At 43.4% G+C, this 18,756-nt stretch overlaps 1 protein-coding gene across 1 annotated transcript in view; it reads right to left on the minus strand.

Moving 5' to 3' along the window:
* TTC17 (tetratricopeptide repeat domain 17) overlaps positions 1-17,973 on the minus strand; it is a 55,486-nt gene extending 37,513 nt beyond the window's left edge. Inside the window, exons 1-6 of the mRNA XM_040067064.1 lie at positions 17,758-17,973; positions 4,866-4,955; positions 3,352-3,521; positions 2,246-2,357; positions 1,006-1,137; positions 199-308 (exon numbers count right to left, since the gene is read on the minus strand). Coding sequence (XP_039922998.1) covers positions 199-308; positions 1,006-1,137; positions 2,246-2,357; positions 3,352-3,521; positions 4,866-4,955; positions 17,758-17,973 — 830 coding nt within the window. The remainder of the gene's footprint in view (positions 1-198; positions 309-1,005; positions 1,138-2,245; positions 2,358-3,351; positions 3,522-4,865; positions 4,956-17,757) is intronic.
* Positions 17,974-18,756: the final 783 nt, after the last annotated feature.

The raw sequence follows: 18,756 nt of genomic DNA on the forward strand, positions 1-18,756 counted from the left end.
TCACACATTAAAACAGTCACACATAAAACCCGCTAGAAAAATGCCTCAACTATTTATATGCCTAGTATAGCCCATAGAGACCAAGAACAAGTAACACGGATTATTCCTCAGGATACTGTCTTAGGAACCAAAACCCATTTACTAATTAGGATAACCATAAAAGCAATCTGAGAAGAAATCCTTATTAGCAATTCTTACCTGGAGGAAAAATGAAGGGCACGCATGGCACATTCTACTACTTGGTATGGCTCGTTCTTTATTCGCCAGTAAAAAGAAGCCATGTTATAGAGTACCCAGGAAGAAGAGTTCTGCAGCAGAGAGAAACACATGAACTGTATGAACTACTAACACATGAACTAAAAGGTTAATCAGGGCTTTAATTACTATAGGATGAAAAGCTGAGCACCAAAGTTGGTGCTCAGCTGCTCTAAGCTATCCTCTTTCACTGGAAAACTGCCATTTGGCAAGAGTTGTCAATGTTTAGGAACACTGAACTAGCATATTAATGTATTAAAGAAAGAGAATTTCTGCATTTCAGGCAGGTAAAAATACAAAATGAGGTGAAATGAGAGGTGACAGTAGTTTAAGCATCAGCATCTTATAGCTGGAGCTCAGTGAGGGCTCCCAGACATTGCAAGAAGACATTTAACAAGAACGCAGACACTTCAGTACTGCTGTTTTTTCTTCGCTTTTCAAGTACCCATATTTTTCATTTAAAAATTCTTATTACCTTGACAAAGCCATGAATGTGGCTTGCCAGACAACATAACTATTTAAGTCCTTAAAAATGACAGTAACTATTTATTTACTAGCTTTGCTGATGCCTTCTCCTGCCTCTATTTGCCTACCAGAAAATGGTCTCAGTCTACCTTTTGAAACTGAACTGTAAACTAAAAATACACGTGCAAAACTGGATCTGACTGCTTGTATAAAGTGTATCTAAACTGGCGAGACCTTTCCAGCACTCTTTTTTTTTGTGCATCCAGCAGGATGACAGTTTCATACCTTCATGAGCCCGTCATAAATACGGTGACCTATTTCCTCTATACTTCTTCCCAGCCTCCGTGATAAGTATGTGAAGATTGGATCTTCTTTAGGCAACAGGGGTGCAGAAAGATTAACCCTTTCTTGGACACCCTAAAATAAAAATTGAATACAGGTATTTGCTGACACTTAAGAGTAGAGAAGTATAAACAAAAGCATGACTCCCAGGAAAATGTACGGTTTGGTTATTTTACAATCTTATCTTCCTTTCAAGATCTGTGGGAAATGAAAGAACAATTTCACCTCTGACAGATAATAATATATATTATTGCAGATAGGAAAACAGTAGAAGCAGCCAAAGCAGCCTCTACTTGTGAGTTCTACAGGGGAAATAGTTCTGGCAGCATTGTGTATCTGGCACCTACTGAATTCACTAAGGACCACCTGAAGCACTTAGGTCAGGGTTGTCAGGTTATATGCACACAATGGAAGTATCCCAACACCACTTCTCTTTCTTCCTTCCCCCAATCACAAACATACTTCTTTCAAAAATATATCCAGACCCAGGAACAGAGCTAAAAATGACTCCACTTAGTGTTTAGCTATAAGAAAATCCTCATTTGTTGATGAAAAGACTTGCAATAAAACAAATATCAAGATAAAAGCACTAAAGCTGCATTTGTATTAGAAAATCTGCTCCTATAATGCTGTTGACAAAACCAATTTTCCTACCATTCTTCCACCATAACTTTTCTAAAGCAGCTGAACTTTCTACTAGTAGGGAAAAATTATCTCATCCTCTGGGTTAGTGCTTGGCAGTCAGATACCAAACAGACATTCAGCTTTGTTAGGAGCTACCAACAAAACTGCAAACAATTTTCTGATCCTATATCTTCTTACATTTTAAAGACCCTGGCCAGCACTCTCCACATTTCAACTGAGACAATTCACAGGCTAGTAGCAGTCCCAACGAAAGCTACCAATTTGCTAACGAAATGTGTTATTAAAACAAAATACTCCATTTTCCTAAAAAGGTCCTCTAAAATAAGGAAAAAAAAAAACCAAGAGAAAACTATATCTGATGGAACAGGTATAACCTCTGACACACAGGTACTTTAATCAGGGCCCAACTATAGTTTTAAAAGAGTGCATAACAGTCTTGGAAGATTACAATACCTTTCAACCTTGAGTAAGAACTGTCAGTAGTTTTCTATTTCTCTTCCTAATGGGGAAAAATACTTACTTGCATCTGCTCACTTACCCGCAAGTGCTGAAAAGCATGAATACTGTATGGAAGATCTAGAACTTTTGTACAGTCTGGCTGCTGCAGGTCTGGAGGCACTGGGGACTTTGTGTCTATATAGTCTTCAGGGCTGAGGACATAATAACACAGCAGACTGCAGATTAAAATACTGTTGAAGTTCCTAAGAGACAGTATGGTGGCTGATACAGAGAGTACTCTGATCTAATCATTACAGAAATCCCTGGTTTGGGCACATTAGCCCATTTCTGTTGTATTCCCAGATTCCAGTTGTATCAGGATGTCATGACTATAGGATAAAGTAAATAAATTTGTCTGCTTTAGAGAAAATATCAACATTTGGATAGCCTCCAAAATGTATCAGTGTCAACTTAGCGTATCACTGCTATGGTTAATGATGTATCTGCCAGGCAAATGGCAATGCATGCAGACTCTTCAACTGAAACAAACAAACCAATCCCAAATATGGGTGATGAGAAGTCCAAATGAAGGTGTATGATGATAAAATTGATCTTTTCCCACTTCAAGTATTCATGCGATTATGAAAAAAAAACCCAACTAAAACAAAACAGTCAATCCTGAAGATGAATTACCAATGAAGCAGAATGTCAAGTACACTGTCTGCTCATCCTTCACTTTCTAAACACAAGGGAAAAAATCTGACCAGAAAGTTCAACAGCTTGGTGGTAATCAATGGAATTTAATTCAAATTTAAGTCAAGACAGTTTCCTCTAAAATAAATATCTAGCTCAAAACACTGAAAGCACGCTCAAGCAAATTCACCCCTCTTCTACATGACATATTTCACTTTAATTCACAAGTGTGGTCGTATCAGTACAGAGTAACAGTGGCAGAACTGGAAACAGAAAGGAAAAGTTTCAGGGCAGGGCTAGCATAGACAATCTGGGGGAAACAGCATTTCTGTGTTGTACCTGTTCACAACTAGTGGCAGATGTTTCAATTTTACTCCACAGTAACACAAAATAAAAACTGCCATCTAAAGAAAGTCAGTGCTAGTAATTTTTCACTTGTATTTAGAGGCACTGTGTTTTTTTATTCCGTAAAAATCTTAGAATATAAAGCACCTTATTAAAGGATCTTATTACCGGATATCTTTGCTCTCTAAGGTGATGTATGTGCCATCGTACAGATCAAGGTCCCCCAGGGGCACCTTTGCTTTAATGCAGTCTGGATCTTCTTTATTATGCCTTTGTTCCAGCCCTGTGTCTCTGTCCTCATTTTCCTCTATATGAATCTTTTGAGCAACTAACTGTTTCTGTAGGAAAAAAAAGGAAACAGAAGCACATAACACCGATGAAAGCAGACGCTACAGTTGCTACGATTCAACAGTCCGACTTTTTCCTTAGAACAAAGTTCATTTAAAAAAAAATCTAAAAAATTCTCATTAAATTTTGGGATACTTCCTTATCTTTTATAACATCTGTAAGACTTTTTTGGATTTGGATGGCATATAAATACTTTCATTAGAGATAATACAACTTGAATGAGCCCTTATTTCTCCTGTGGTGCCTATAAAGTGGGCTAGTAACATTACAAATCCACAGCAGGCAATGTAGGAAAAGAAGAAATGGTTGCTACAAGTACATTAATTTTTTCACATTTGCCCACCTTTTTTCCGCTGTAAGACCTTGTGGAAATAATACAAGATATTGCAAAAAATCATCACCATCATCACCTTAACCATTCAGTGTGCTAAGTACAACTGAACATGAGTACATGTGAATAGTACTGTACATGAATACCTGTGAAATGAGAAAACCTGTATTTTTAATTAAAGCCATACACATTTGATTACATGCTACTGTGAAACAATAGAGATATATACACTAGTAGCAATTTGTACAAGAACTTATAATAGGTAACTTCAGCTGAAAGTCATTCATACAACACAAGCTGGACATTAGTAATTTCCATACCCACAACCCACACCCCAAAAAGCTTGCAAGTATTATTCTATCCACAGCTAAAATGTCCATCACCACAAAAACAGTACACCCTGATGAGAAAGACTGGCTGAATACAGTCACACCAGGGGCAGTCCTGCTTATTTTCCTTTCTCCTACTTCTCCCATTCCCCTGAAGCTACCTCTGTTGTCCGTCTAGCCTTCCACTTAGTCATTTATCCCACTCTGATAAAATCAAAGCTGGCACAAGAAAGGGGTGCATGGCCAGAAGGGCTGTGAGCTGTTTGCTTACCTAACCCCTACTCTATTTAAACTTCAGTTTATCAGTTCAAAGTTCATTAAAGACCTTTCCAAAAGGGTGGTCTTAGATCCCTTCACAATGATAAATGGGCTTGAAGGAAAACAGATGTTTTGCTCCATGTTCTTCTGAAATACAGTTCAATATAATCCAGTGACTTTATGCAAAAAATGTTAGGATTTATGGCTAATAACGGGGAATGATACAACTGGAGACCAGTTAGACAGACTAGAGGCAAAAAATTCTTGAGATCTGAAAAATTTTTCATTCTTTCATTGAAGAACTTTGCCAATAATAAATTATTTTCCCTATCTAAAACCATCACTATAAAGTCTATGAAAAAAAAATTATGTATTTTCAGAAATTAGTTAGTTAGTACTTAAGTGTTATGCTTTACCTCCAGTTCTTTGAGGTAGTTAACTGTTGTTTCTTGTCTCATTAGTATTACCAAATCATGTGGGTTTCTCAAGTTCATTGGTGAATCCACCTGCAAGACATTTTAACAGTCCATCATATAAGACATTCACCAAAATACAGTGATTTTAAAAGAAGGCAGTTATGTTCATTCAGTCACAGTTTGTCTGCTCAGAGGTTTTCTATCCAGTCAACATTCTTATGTCCATTATGAAAATCCATACTTCAAAATAACACTGTCATTTGAGAATCCAGTTCAGCCCATGCTTTAACTTTAAACCTATTTTAATTTAATCAGGCACACAAGTTCTAAGCATAAAAGGAAAATAAATTTCCACAACAAACATTACTAAGAGTACCTACTGCTGAAATACTAGATACCTTAAACTGCAATCACAGAAACTTATTTTGTTTTGTTACTTTCAAATTCCTCCACCACATCCCTCAAAAGGTATAAAGTAGTTCAGCTTCAACTCCTCTCTGCAACTTATTTAACACACTGGCCATTAGGATCTACTGCCTTCAGGATTAATAAGTAAAGGAACAAAATCAAGAGGGAAGCAGGTGAAGACTGAAAACTCTGTTACAGAAGACCACGCTACAGCTTCCATAGCTATGATGGGGGACATTAGAGGCAAGTCACAGATAGAGCAGTTAAACATCAGCCCCTAGCCGGGCTCAGCAAATGACAGCACTTCACCCCACAGCTCAAACACCCCAGCCCTTGTCCTCATGCCAAACTCTGCTGCTTCACTGGGTGGGGCAAAGTCCCTACAGTGGAGAAGGTGGTGTAGCAGCAGCTGAGCTGATGCAACGGCTCACTTCCAGGCTTGCAGCCCTGTTTCCTCCCAAATGTCAGAGTGAGAGCAGTACACTGGCTGCACACCAGCTGTGGTGACCACCAGGATCTCTCGGAAGCTAACCCAAACTCAGGAGCTGAATAGAACGTAACTCCCTCCTGGTGCTTTTGTCTGAACTAACAAACTAAATCAGTTCATGAAGGACTCAATGAGCATGAGAACAGAAGCAAGGAAAGAGGAGTATGTGATGACAGGATGAAAAGAGCAGGTGACAAGGACAGCAACATCTCACTTTAAACATGACTGTCCGATGGTCTACATCAAGATGTTTTTCCTGGATCTGCTCAGTTTCCATTCAAGCTTTCAGGACACAGAACCAGCTGCTGCATGAAGATGTGAGCACTTATCTGTTTGTTAGTACTGACACCTCTAAATGGGCTGTCCACCCCCATGACATCTGCGCAAACTTGATGACAATTTGATGGAGAAGTCCGCCATATATACGAGTGCAGGAGAACCTCCTGAGCTCCAGTTCTTTTTTGTCACCCTTCCGAGTAGCTTGGACAAATTTCTGTTACACCCTTACTGCACAGAACTGCATCTTCAGAATATTTTCTGGTCGTCCTGATGTGTCCTGTCAACAGATTACACCTTAGGCTGTATTCTTATGGTTGTGACTCAGATGAGAAGGTCAAATCTACTTTCTTTGGACTACTGACTGTGAAATCTACATTTATGGTAAGATTCTTGACTGTCCTCTGAGATATAAACACTTGTTTCTTTTACTAAACCCTAAGCGTGGTTTTGGCTAAATTTGGCTAAGTATTCTTCTCCAAAGCAAAAGCTGCAGTGCTTCTTTCAGTATGGAGCCATTTTGATGGGTGGCTACCTATACAGTCCAAACAGCTATATGTAACTCCTTTTCTCCCTTAGCAAATTCATTCTCTTATATCACCAGATGAATAGAAAATAATGGCTGCTACTAACACTAGTCCATTTTTACACAATGAATTTGGATATTAGGGATTCAGCTGATTCAAATAAAGGACAACCAAGTATCCACCATGATGCAGAGAAGCACAGAAAATACTATTAAAAAAAAAAAAAAAAAGATTTTTTTAGTCCAAGTATTAAAGTCTACAGCATTTCATTTATGGTCATATTTCCTACTTCCTCCTATGGGGCCCACCTCACTGAGCTGGATGCACAAAAAGCTGGAGTTATGCACTGAATGTAGCATGGTTTATGCCTCATTTGCTAAAGAGGCTACCGTGGTATGTGCAAATGAATGAGATGAATTTGCAAAGAAAATAAGTTTCACTGCGTTTAAAGCACTTCACACCCATTCCAAAATAGCACTGCTTGCATGATACTACACAGCCACTGAGGGCAGAGTCAACTATCAGCTCCACTTTCAGTGACAAACAGCATCTGGGCAGACATTTCTGAAGAAAGTTATGCAGGTGTCACCAACTAGAAAACCTTATCCTGGAAGATGAAGGATCTTGGCTTATCATTCAGAAACAGAATGATATTCAGGTTCAGCTTCTGTTTTTAACTTTTGGTAATACAGTTTCATAAGAAGTCTGAATTTAGTATTGGAGAATTTGGAGTGCTATGTTACCAACCCAGTGTGTGTGGGTTGACAGGAAAGCAATGCGGTAAGTACTATACCCCCAACAACTATTATCTGGCAGCAGAAACCAAAGTTTCAAAAATCAAACAGCAACATCACTGAATTAATTAATGAAGCTACGTTGATCCACCAGGAAATCATCCCAGTTAAGGATATTTTTCTTTAGTCTTCAGATTTTTCCCTTCCACATCTGACTCAGTTTGTCACCAGCCAAGTAAGCACTTTTTAATAACAGCAGAATCCTTCAGCCTAGGAGAAAGTTAACCTTGTCCGTGTGTAAACACAAAGCTCCTAACACAGAATTTCAGTAGTTATATTGGGTTTGCATGGCAAGGGGTGCCTTCTGTGAGAAGCTGCCAGAAGCTTCCCCTAAGTCCGACAGAGAGGACTCCAGTTAGCTCCAAGGTGGACTCACTGCTGGCCAAGGCCAAGCCCATCAGTGACGGTGTGATAACACATTTAAGAAGGAAAAAGAAGTTACTGCGGGCAGAAAAGAGAGAAGTGAGTATATGCAAGAGAAATAGCTCTGTAGATACCAAGGTCAGTGGGGGAGTGGAGAAGGTGCTCCAGGTGCCAGAGCAGAGATCTCCCTGCAGCCTGTCGTGACGGCCACGACGAGGCAGGTTGACCCCTGCAGCACATCAGGGAGCAGAGATCCACGTGCAGCCTAGGAAGGACCTCACACCACAGCAAGTGGATATCCAAAGGAAGCTGTGAACCTGTGGGAAGCGCACACTGGAGCAGGATTTTTGGCAGGACCTCTGGGCCTCCAGGGCACCCATGCTGGAGCAGCCTGTTCCTGAAAGATGGCATCTTGTGGGAGGGACCCTGTGACAGCCCATGAGAATGAACCATGCTGGAGGAGGACATAGAGGACTTTCTCCTGTGGAAGGGAAAAGACACTGGAACACAGGAAGGAGTTCTTCCTTGGAGGAAGCTGTAGTAAACCACTGCGTGATGAACTGAGCACAACGCCCATTCCCCCATCCTCCTGTACCACCCAGTGGGAGGAGGTAGGGAATCAGGAATAAAGTCTGGGAATAAAAGGATGGGTTCAGGGAAGGTATTTTTTAAGATTTGCTTGTATTTCTCATTACCCTGATCTGATTTGTAATAAATGAACTAATTTCCTCATGCTGAGTCTTTTCTGCCTGTGGTGGTAACTGGTGAGTGATGTCTCCGTCCTTATCCAAGCTCTTGAGCTTTCTCTTGTACTTTCTCTCCCCGGTGCAGCTGAGGAGTGATAAAGCAGCTTTGGTAGGCACCTGGTAAGCTCTTGATTCCTCCCTTCTCTGTAGTGACAGACAGATGGCTTTTGAACTCAAACTTATTCATCTCAGATCCAGTCAGCAACACTGTCAAGACTTATAGTTCATTATCCAGCTTTTTACAACACCCCTCCCAACATCAAACACATTTTCTTCACAGTACCAGCCATTTCTACAGAAGGATAAAGACAGAGCTGATGCACTCAGCAGTGAAGAGCACCAGTACTGTGTTTGCCATTGAAGGCAGTAATGACGCCTCATGAAGTAAGTTGCAAACAAAAGTTCGTATCTGCATAACTTGCACAGCACAGATATGAGCAGCAGCAGTGGTAAAGGTAAGTGGGAAGCAGAATGTGCTGAAATCAGGAAGACACACTTGAAGCCCTGCAGGGCTTGTCACATGGATGCTCACACTTCCCCCATGCTGCTCGCGCTCAAGTTCCACCTAGCATCTTCCTGCTTTCCTGTGCAGCCACATCCTCAAACCAGGAAAATTATACCCTGAATAAAAACATAAAATATCTCAGAACTTTCTTGGGAGCTGCTGCTTATTAAAATTCAAAGAGATGGCAACATACCCCAAAGATCTGGAAAAGCCCTCAGAGCTTCTCTCTCCTGTCAAATAATTCTTTAGTCAGAAATACAATAGTCCAAATAAAAGATACTTGATGGATACCTAGAGACTGCTCTGGATTATGCTCCTTCCTTCCCATGAGACTCTAGGCAGAATTCAGAGGATACTGGTTCCACTTAGTTTCATGTCATGCTGGTGCTCTTACGAACACTTGCCACCTTCACCCCTTCACACAAAGTCTGTTGTGCCTCATCACCTGATTCGAGAGTCAGGTGAGTGAAAAATACACAGATATTGTGACTTAGATCATATTTTTCAAAATGTAAGCAACTGTCCACAAGGCTCCTCCTGAATGAAACAGAACAGACATCAACCTATACAGCAAACACAGCCTCATGGTGTGGAGTGGAGCCTCCTGTACTGGAACAGATGCTTTGCCCAACTTACTCATTTTTAACTCAAAGTGTCTGGCTAATGCCAAGGCACCACATTCATTTATTCTTCCTCCAAAGTGCTGAAGCTGTAACACGCAAGATGAAGCACTTGAAATGCAAGAATTTGACTTCAATTCCAACAGAGTAAACAAGGAAAAAAGAGTTGTGCTGAAAAGCTTTCTTTGAACTTTGACAGCTACTGTAGTTACATTGCAGAAAGCCTGCCAGTAAAACACTTTTAGAATAAGTGTTCTCTGTTCAACTTTGCCCAAAGGTGAAAGTTTCTTTATAAAGCACAGTTCAAATTTATTCACTGTCACAAAGTACACCAAGAACCTGATTCAGCAAGAAACACAAAAAATTTGTGTAATGAAAAAAGACATCAAGTTGAATCAAACCCTGAAGTTTTAGAGTCTGCTATGTTACCTCCATATATCAAAGTCTCTCAGCAATTACAGTTGTAAGTTTTGCCAAACCTTCCAGCATATTTTTCCCAACAATCCAGTTACGTTGCATCAGGAAGTACAATTTTTAAATGAGGGTCGATGAATGCCTCAGTCAATTATTTTTAAGTAAGCTTTTTTAAAGTGGAAACCACACTGTTAACTGAGGCACCGGCACATCAAAACAAGAAGAGTTGTTAGTGCCTCTGCACATCCTAAAAGCATTACACTACATGCAGAAGGCAGATTATGAGAGAAAGAAGATGCAAAACACACTGTATCAAATGATGGTGTACAAAAAAATAGGCTCCCCATATTTGTTTTATGGGCAGTGGATGTTTTGTCACTGTACAAAATAAAGGCAATTCCCCCTCCAACAGGCTGGAACTTCTTGCAGTCTTGAGGGGGACCCAAGGATCTGAAAACTGGTGCTTGACTTTTTGTATTATTCTTGCTGTCTTGAGACACTTTACACTCCAGCATGACGCTATATGGCATTTCTGAGGAAGCTGCAAAAAAATCTGTACAGGTTTCAGTGCAAGACTCCCGAGGCACCAAGTCAAACTACAAAACTGGAAAATAAATTCTTTGACTCATCCCAATGATGAGTAGGCAGCGTCAGAAAATACTTGCTCCAAGGGATGTCACTGAAAAATTCACACAGAAAAATGATGGTGAAATGAGTCTTTATAAGTATTCAGCCAGTTAAAAGCTTACTGCTGAAGAACCTGTTAGCAATCAGCACTAGATACTTTGGTATTATTAATACTAGCTGTGTTACACGGAAAACACAAATTTTAAACAATTGTAGCACTTGAGAAATAAAACCTAACAAAGTTGAAGTATTATTGAGTAGCTCTGCTCAACTGAGATCACACAAGCTACGAATACCCTCAGTAACAGATCTAAATAAATCAAAGTGAAACAAGACTTTACTTGGAAACATGATGATTTCTCCAATGTGCTGCTGGTCATACTTAAGGGTATAAATTTTCAACTTGTATATTCTAGGTAAGGTTTATATTCTTCAGTAGCCAGATGCTCAGATGAATCAAAACAAGATACATTAGTAATGATGCAAGTACTTTTTTTTTTCATAAAAGCAGACTGGTTCCTGACGTCTGCTCACTGCTAAGTCCTAAAAATTTCAAGCGTTCTAATACTGAAAATACAGACAGGAAGACTATTAGACTTACAAGATATCTAAAAAAGATTAACCCTGAGCAGTAACTTCTTCAGCAAATGAACAACAAAAACCCATTAATGTTTCCTGTTAAACTTTGAGGGAAATTACTTTATCGAGCAGTGTATTTTTAAAACAGGCAGGTACATGAAATAACAGTGGGTTTCAGAGTCTTGCTGACTTTGCTCTTTTGGGCTTTGTTGGGGTCTTCATGCAAACATGTGCTTGGGCCAATTCCAAGGCTACCCTTCATCTGTGAAGCTCTCAATGGCAGGAAGGCATTCCAGGCACCAAGTGTAACTCTCACTGCAGAAGAACCAGTTTCAAACAGTTCATTTGTATCATCTTTTCAGATTGTCCAAGCCTTATTTAAAAGGTGACAGGAAACAGGATGACAGGCCAGGAAATCGAAGTGTGAGGATGCTGAGAGAAACAGGACCTGGGAACACTGTGTCCAGAGGACAAAGGCTGTATGAGAACACCTTTGATGAGCTGAGGAATGAGCAGCACATGCCTAGACATGGTCAGAGCCACTGCTACAGCATTCTGGACTTACAGCCTGAACCACCTTGCCACATATTACCATCCTCAGCTAAATCCAGACACCTTTGCACTAAAGCTTTTCTGTCAGCAGTCAAAACCTGGCATAAGATTACCTGCTGGCTTGTGGCAGGTGTGAGGGGCACAGCCACCAAGAGGTGCAGCTCAGCAGCCCTTGGGATCTGCCTCAGCTCCTCCACCTCAGATGCAAATCTCTGCTGAGTTGAGAGCAGTGGAAGCTACTTCTCCACTGCCGCTCCACCGAAAGAAACATTTGCATTTCTGATGCCACATCTAGGCTATCACAAGACCTATTTTTATAAATTTGGATCTCGTCATGATGCTCACAGCAACACAGAAATACAAAGGCTGTGCTCTGCTGGGAGCAGACAGTGCTGGTGAAAAGCAGTTCTAAATCCCCACCTGGGACAAGAACATTAAGCAACTCAGCAATGCACTATACAAAACATTCAGGTTCAAAAATCTCTTAAACACTTATGTAAAGGCAGAAAAATTAAAGTTTTTTTTTTAACTACTATTTTTCATACCACATGAAGACTTATGGTCCTCTGGTGACCAAGAGAGAACTTCTAAACCAGAACAAGTTTTCCTTTTCTTGAGGAAAACCTAACCTATGCCTCAGAACCATGCTGCTTCAGCTCATCACCCTAGGGTTGGATAACATCTAATGAACTACAGAGCACTCAAAACAACCAGACCAGGTGTCTCTGCACACCCTGATAAGGAGGCACTGACAACTCTTCTGGTGAAGGCATGGTTCCACCTTACACACTTTAGGAAAAAAGAACAATTTTTTTAATGTATGTGTACGGGGTTTTTTTGTTTCTTTTTTTTGTTGTTGTTTAGCACACAATAGATTTGGAAGGATAAGAAATTCAGTCAAGTAAGAGTACATACAACCTATCAAACTAACCTTTAGAGTAAGAGCAAAGCAAACATTCACCTGTCATTTTCAAGATAGAACTGAGTGACTACTTAATGTATCACAGAAGCTGCTTTTGTAAGCAGCAAATAGCTTATCTGGCTGCACTAGAATGTCAGCTTTTCTTTGGTTTGGATGGCTGCTTTTCCTGTATTCTTGAGCACATGGACCACTGCTCTCATCTCAACCTGCTGGCATACATGTGCGCTCAGATGCTGGACAGAGTAATGCATTAACTAGCTCTACAGCCATCCATGAATCAGCCTGCCTTGCTGCTGCTCGAGGTGCACTCGCACTCAAATCTGCAACCAAACAAGGGGTAGGTACTGTCTCCCGCCTCTATTGCACTAAGCCAGAGTGAAGCACACCACAGCACTGCAGGAAATTCAGATGTCACATTCATTGAGCAGCTGCTTGTCTTAGTCCCAAATAAGCTAGCCAGCACTGCTCTTTGACTCTCCTCTCCAGATCATCTCTCATGAACTTCAAAACACGTGACAATGCATTAAAACTAAAACAACTTTTTGCCAACTTAGATTCCTTGCCAGGGGCTCTTTGCTCCTGACAACACTTTCCCAATCCTGCTTTGGATCATCTGCCTGGAAGGTTTCTGGGCTTCTTTAAGTTTAGTTACTCTGACCTAACTTCTTCAGTTTACAGCAGTCCACAAAAAGGAGTCCTTGAGTCCCCACTAGCTTGCTCAGCTTTAATCACCTCCATCAAGGCATCTCTAGAAAGACCCTGCCTCAGCTCTGGTATGTCAGGTCTGAGCCCTGGTAGCAGCTGGTACCCACCATTAAAGCCATGAACGACTGCATTCTGCATTGCATTTAATATGACAATTTGTCCTCTCTTTATGCCAAGTTTCTCTCTTCTCTTGAAGTACACTACTATTTCTGAGAGTGACTAGCTTCCCTACTGACAGACAAGCACTGTCTAAAATCAGTTATATATTAGCCTGAACTTTATACTGTGAGTTGTGAAATGGAATATAAACATATGCACTAAGCAGGTATAATCCCGTTAAAGAGAGACAATTACTCAGTCCAGGCTTTGCAAGAGCACACATATGAAGGTAGACTCAGACTAAAAGAAGAACATGAACTGATCCAGAGAATGATGTCTTTGATCTGAAAACCAGCTACTAGAGCAACAGATACAGCTTGATGGCTTTTTTCTTGATGGCTGAGACTTTGAAATATTATATACACTGCTAGTAATTAGTTTTGTCATTTAGAAATGCTCACTAGAAATTTAACAGTGCCTACTTAGTAAGTACTCCTGTTTACTAGATGAGATCTTGCTGATATATGGAAAATTGTTCAGTCTGTGTTAATTTTGCCACTGCTGCCAGGTTGTTGTACCACTAGGAAATCAAGTCTGAGCCAGGGTGTACCTGTGTCACAGGAAAGTCAATCTCACTTGAATGCTTGCACCCTTGCTGCACTGTAAGGAGAAACAGCTAAGAGAGATTTTAGGTCAATAATGTATAATAATCTCGCCTTTCTTTCCTCAAACACATTCCAGCAACTATATTTTGTATTTAGGTCAGGATCTGTGACTCCTGCTGTCCGCTCCTCATCCATAGTGCACTTTGGTATAACAAGGAAAACAAAGCTCACAGTAGCAAACTCAAAGCTACAAGGAAAACAGTCATCACTGGTGCTCATCTGCATTTCCACAGATAGTGGCTCATTTGGCAGTGGGAATGCCTGGGTCTTACTATCAATTAAGTTTTTCCTACACCTTAATAATACAGGGTTCATTCAAATAAATTGTAGTCCAAGTGAAGACAAAGTCTACACCTCCCTAAAAAGCTGGTAATCTTTGAAGATGTGTTTCAGACTTTATTAATGCTAATACTTCCAAAATTAAATCATATAAATGTTAATTAATATAATTACTCTTTGCCACCAGCAGCCACTTCCAGTCAACTGCTGTGCTGGAAGTACTGCAATGAGCAGTGCAAGGTCCAACAATGGCTGACCACCAGCAACATCCCCCAGGGATCAATACCAATTGTTACTAACACAGCTCTTTACTACTGACGGCGATAAAAATGAACCACGAGCTCGGTGTCCTCTGCAAACATGCGGTAGCGTGGTCATTGCAGCAAGACAAGGTGGTGGAGAATGGGCTGACAGGGACCTATCTCATGAAGGCAACAATGGCAACCACAAGTCCACGGGATGAAATAGCCCCACGCAGCAGGAAAGGCTGGGGCTGAATGAAAAACAACTTTCCAGAGCATTTGGGCTCTGGTGGGGAGAAAGCTGGTGGTGAGGAGGCAGCAAGCCCTTGCAGCTGAGGCAGCCAACTGCGCCCTGGGCTGCAGCAGCGAGGCTGGAGCCAACAGGGCAAGGGATGTGATCGTGCCCCTTCACCAGGTACCCATGTGCAAGTGCCTGCTCCAGCTTTCTGTCCTCACTTTGAGGGCCAGCAAAGCCCATTTGAGGTGGTGAGGGCCCTGCAGCATATAACACGCAGAGGTTCCCACTGCCAATGAATCACAGGGTATCTCAAGCTGGAATGGAGGACCCAGGAGTTCTCATGATACGTAACAACTCAATGAAGAATAGCCTGAAAAATTAAAGCAAAGGAATGCACTGCAGTGAAGTTTGAGGCTTTTGTCCTGTTAATATGTTCTTGGTACTGGGAGGAGCGTAAGTATTTTGGAATATCGTGGTTCTTCCAATGAACTGATAAATCACTCATGAATCCCCCAAGTGCTGCTGAGATGCTGCTTGACCCCTGACACATTTTGGTGCTTTGACCACTTCACAAGGGAGCCTGTTCCAGTGACCGGCTACCCTGTCTGTGAAGAACCTCTTCCTAATGTCCAGTCTGAATTTTCCCTGGCACAGCTTCATTCCATTTCCTCATGTCCTCTCACCAGTCACCAGAGAGAGGAGATCAGCACCTGCCCCTCTACTGCCTTGCTTGAGGAAGTTATAAGGTTGGATGAGGTCTCCTCAGAACTAAGCCAAACAGCTGAGTGACCTCAGCTGCTTCCTGTCTTTCCCTTAAGAGCTTCCATCCTCCTGGTTGCTCTTCTTTGGGAGGGCACACAGTCTGAGAGTTTAATGTCCTCATCCTTACGCACCCAAAACTGCACACAGCATGCAAGGTGTGACTGCACCAGTACAATGTAGAGTGGGACAACAATTCCCATCTGTTGCTGGACAGGTGGAGGTTGTTACTTTTGCTGTTAACTATTGAACCACTACTACATTTTGGCACATAAACAACACGGAAGTTCACAAAAACACTTGTTCAGTGATTCTCCAAAACACAAGTAAGTGGAAAAAATGAAATTCAGAGGTGTCACGCAGAGTTCGCAATAGCAATAACCACAAATTTAAATATCATTTTCATGCGAGCCAGGGACATGACAGTAACAGATGCCAAAATGCATCTAATTACAAAAAAACTCACTGAACAACTCGCAGCTCTACATTCCAGGTACCGAAGAATCTGGTTCCTCATATTCCAAGTAATAACATAACTATAATTGGAATTTCCCTGCTGGAAATGGGTGAATTAATTTTGACCATGCAAGTACGAGAAGTTATTCTACAGATACTGTTTTCTCACCTCACCTACAGACTTTGAGAACTTGACAGAGGGGCATGGGAATGCCCCTGCTTACAAAGCATTCGGAACTGTAATAGAAAAGACTAATGCGTAGCAATAGTACAGTGGAAGCTTCTACCTGAACCATCGGTTAGCTGACATCATGAAATGCCGTTCTTTAAAATTAGTAATGAATTTGGCTAACAAGATTTTCAAGTAATTTTATCTAATCGGTTTTTCCAAGTCACAGCTGCTTTTCATGCAATAATCAAAATCAACACCAGACCCCAATTTTATAATACACACTCAGTACACGCACAAATGCTTCCAGACCATTATCACATATGTGCACCACTTCCCCACTATGGTTAAGTGGGGAAAGGCAATGAGATAGCGCTGGAAGCGTTGTCATTAATTAATTTATTATTAATGAAGGTGTCAGAGTGCCAGGATCCACCCAGACAGCCAAAGTGCCCAAGAACCATAAAGACACTAGGAGTTTCCTGCAGCGAAAAGCCTGCTCCACCTGTCTGAGGACCTCAGTGCATTTTGACAGAAAAACCCGACTAAAAATCCTCACAAATGAAAGAATGATAATGGACATTCATGTCTCCACTCTTCTGTACAGGGGAAAGGCCATATTGCTTGGTACAGAGATCAACTCTTCCACTCCAAAGGGAAACGGACAGATCTGTCACAAAAGTAAACTTCTAGTGCTGCTCCCTTTAACAAAGAGGAAGGCAAGCAACTAAGAAAATGCCTAAACATGAGATACAGATCGACTCTTTCAAGCCGACTAGTAAACGTGAGGCACAGCCCACTATCAAAATAAGACATTTTCACTAAACTCACATGGCGTGCGTGTGCTCCTGCACCGAGCACACACGCCACCGTTTCTCTTTCCTTCTTCCAGCAGGAAGGACAATCGGCCCGGTCGGGTGCGGCTGGGTGTGAAAAATCGCAAACTCACTGACATCTCCTCCCCGCGGCGAGGAGCCCGGGGGTGCCCTGGGCCGGCCCCGCTCGGGTCCCGGTTGCGGGCCGGGGCCGCGGTACCGCCGCTTTCGCCCTCAAAGCGCGACCCGGCCTCGTGCCGGAGGCTCCCCGGGAGCGGCCCCCAGGCAGGAACCGCCGCTTCTCTAGAGTTCCAGCCGAAATCCATTCTCGCCCCGACCCACCGACCGCCCCTCCCCGCTGCCTCGCCCCGGGGCTCCGGCGGATTCAAGCCACGTTTCACAAGCGACGCCAGCTCGCCGCGGGAGACTCCCCGCGCCGGGGCCGCGGGAGAGACCGGCACCGCCGCCCGGCTGCTGCAGCGGCTGCGGGAACAGGCAGGGCTTCGCACCGGGCAGAGGAGCCCCGTGCCCCTCGCCGCACCGCTCGGGGCAGACCGCGGCTACGGGTGAGCGGCGGCGCGGACAGGGGCTCTCCGTGCCTCCGCAGCCGGGTGGGCAGCGCCCCGCGCCTCTCGGGCCGCTCACCTGCTGCTGGATCTTTCCGTCCTCGGTAACCACCCAGTGGGTGGTGGCAGCGGCGGGCCGCGTCCCCGAGGCCAGCAGCGAGCACAGGCCCAGGGCCCAGCCGGAGAAGACCCATACCCGCCCCAGCCCGCCCCGCCCGGACGCTCCAGCCGCCGCCATCTTCCCCAATCCCGGCCTGCTCGCAGCCCCCGGAAGCGGAACGGCCGCCGCCGCCATTTTGGGAGCGGGCGGTACCGCGCGCTCGGGCCGGTGCGGCCGCGCCGGGGGGCGGGGCGGGGCGGGGCGGTGCCCCAGGCGGCGCCGGGAGCTCCCGGCCGGGGCGCTCGCAGCCCGGAGCGGCCCGGGAGAGACCCGGGCCGAGGGGCGGCACAGCAGCGGGAGCGCGGCCCTGGAGCGCCGTTACCGCCCCGCGCACCGACCGCCCCGCGCGGGGAGCCGGGTCCGGACAACGGCGTCTTCCCCGCAGCCCCGGCAGCCGCCGGTAACGGCGGAGCCGCTGTCCCGAGCACAAGGCCCGCGTTAAATGCCAGCCATACAAGCGCCGTGTGGCGACACGCTGAATGCTTCAGTTTAAAAAAGGTAATTTTTGTCCGGGGTACGCTGGAACACTTGCCACGAGGGCTCGAGGAACGGCTTTGTGCCCAGTGCAAACCAAGCCGTACCTGGAGCCATGCACACACAGTGGAAAAAAACACAAAAAACAAAAAACCCCACATCTATATATATATTTGTGTGTGTGTGTGTGTGGATGCCAGCCGTCCCGGTAGGTGGGTGAAGAGAGCTCTAAAAGACACGTCGCACGTTTTCTCTTCTAGTGCTTTTCAGTTACACAGCAAAACCTGCAATTTTCCTTTCCTGTTCGAGTTGACAGTAAATACCAACCCAGCAGCAAGAGCCTGCTTCCCCAGTACCGAGAGAAATCTAAAAGCTGCCATGTTCAAATTTTGTTCCGTTCTGTCTTTCTGCAGTCGTTTCTTGAGAAGATCAAACTTCCCAGCG

Source organism: Hirundo rustica, chromosome 6 (assembly GCF_015227805.2).
Source record: "Hirundo rustica isolate bHirRus1 chromosome 6, bHirRus1.pri.v3, whole genome shotgun sequence".
Taxonomy (NCBI): Eukaryota; Metazoa; Chordata; class Aves; order Passeriformes; family Hirundinidae; genus Hirundo; species Hirundo rustica.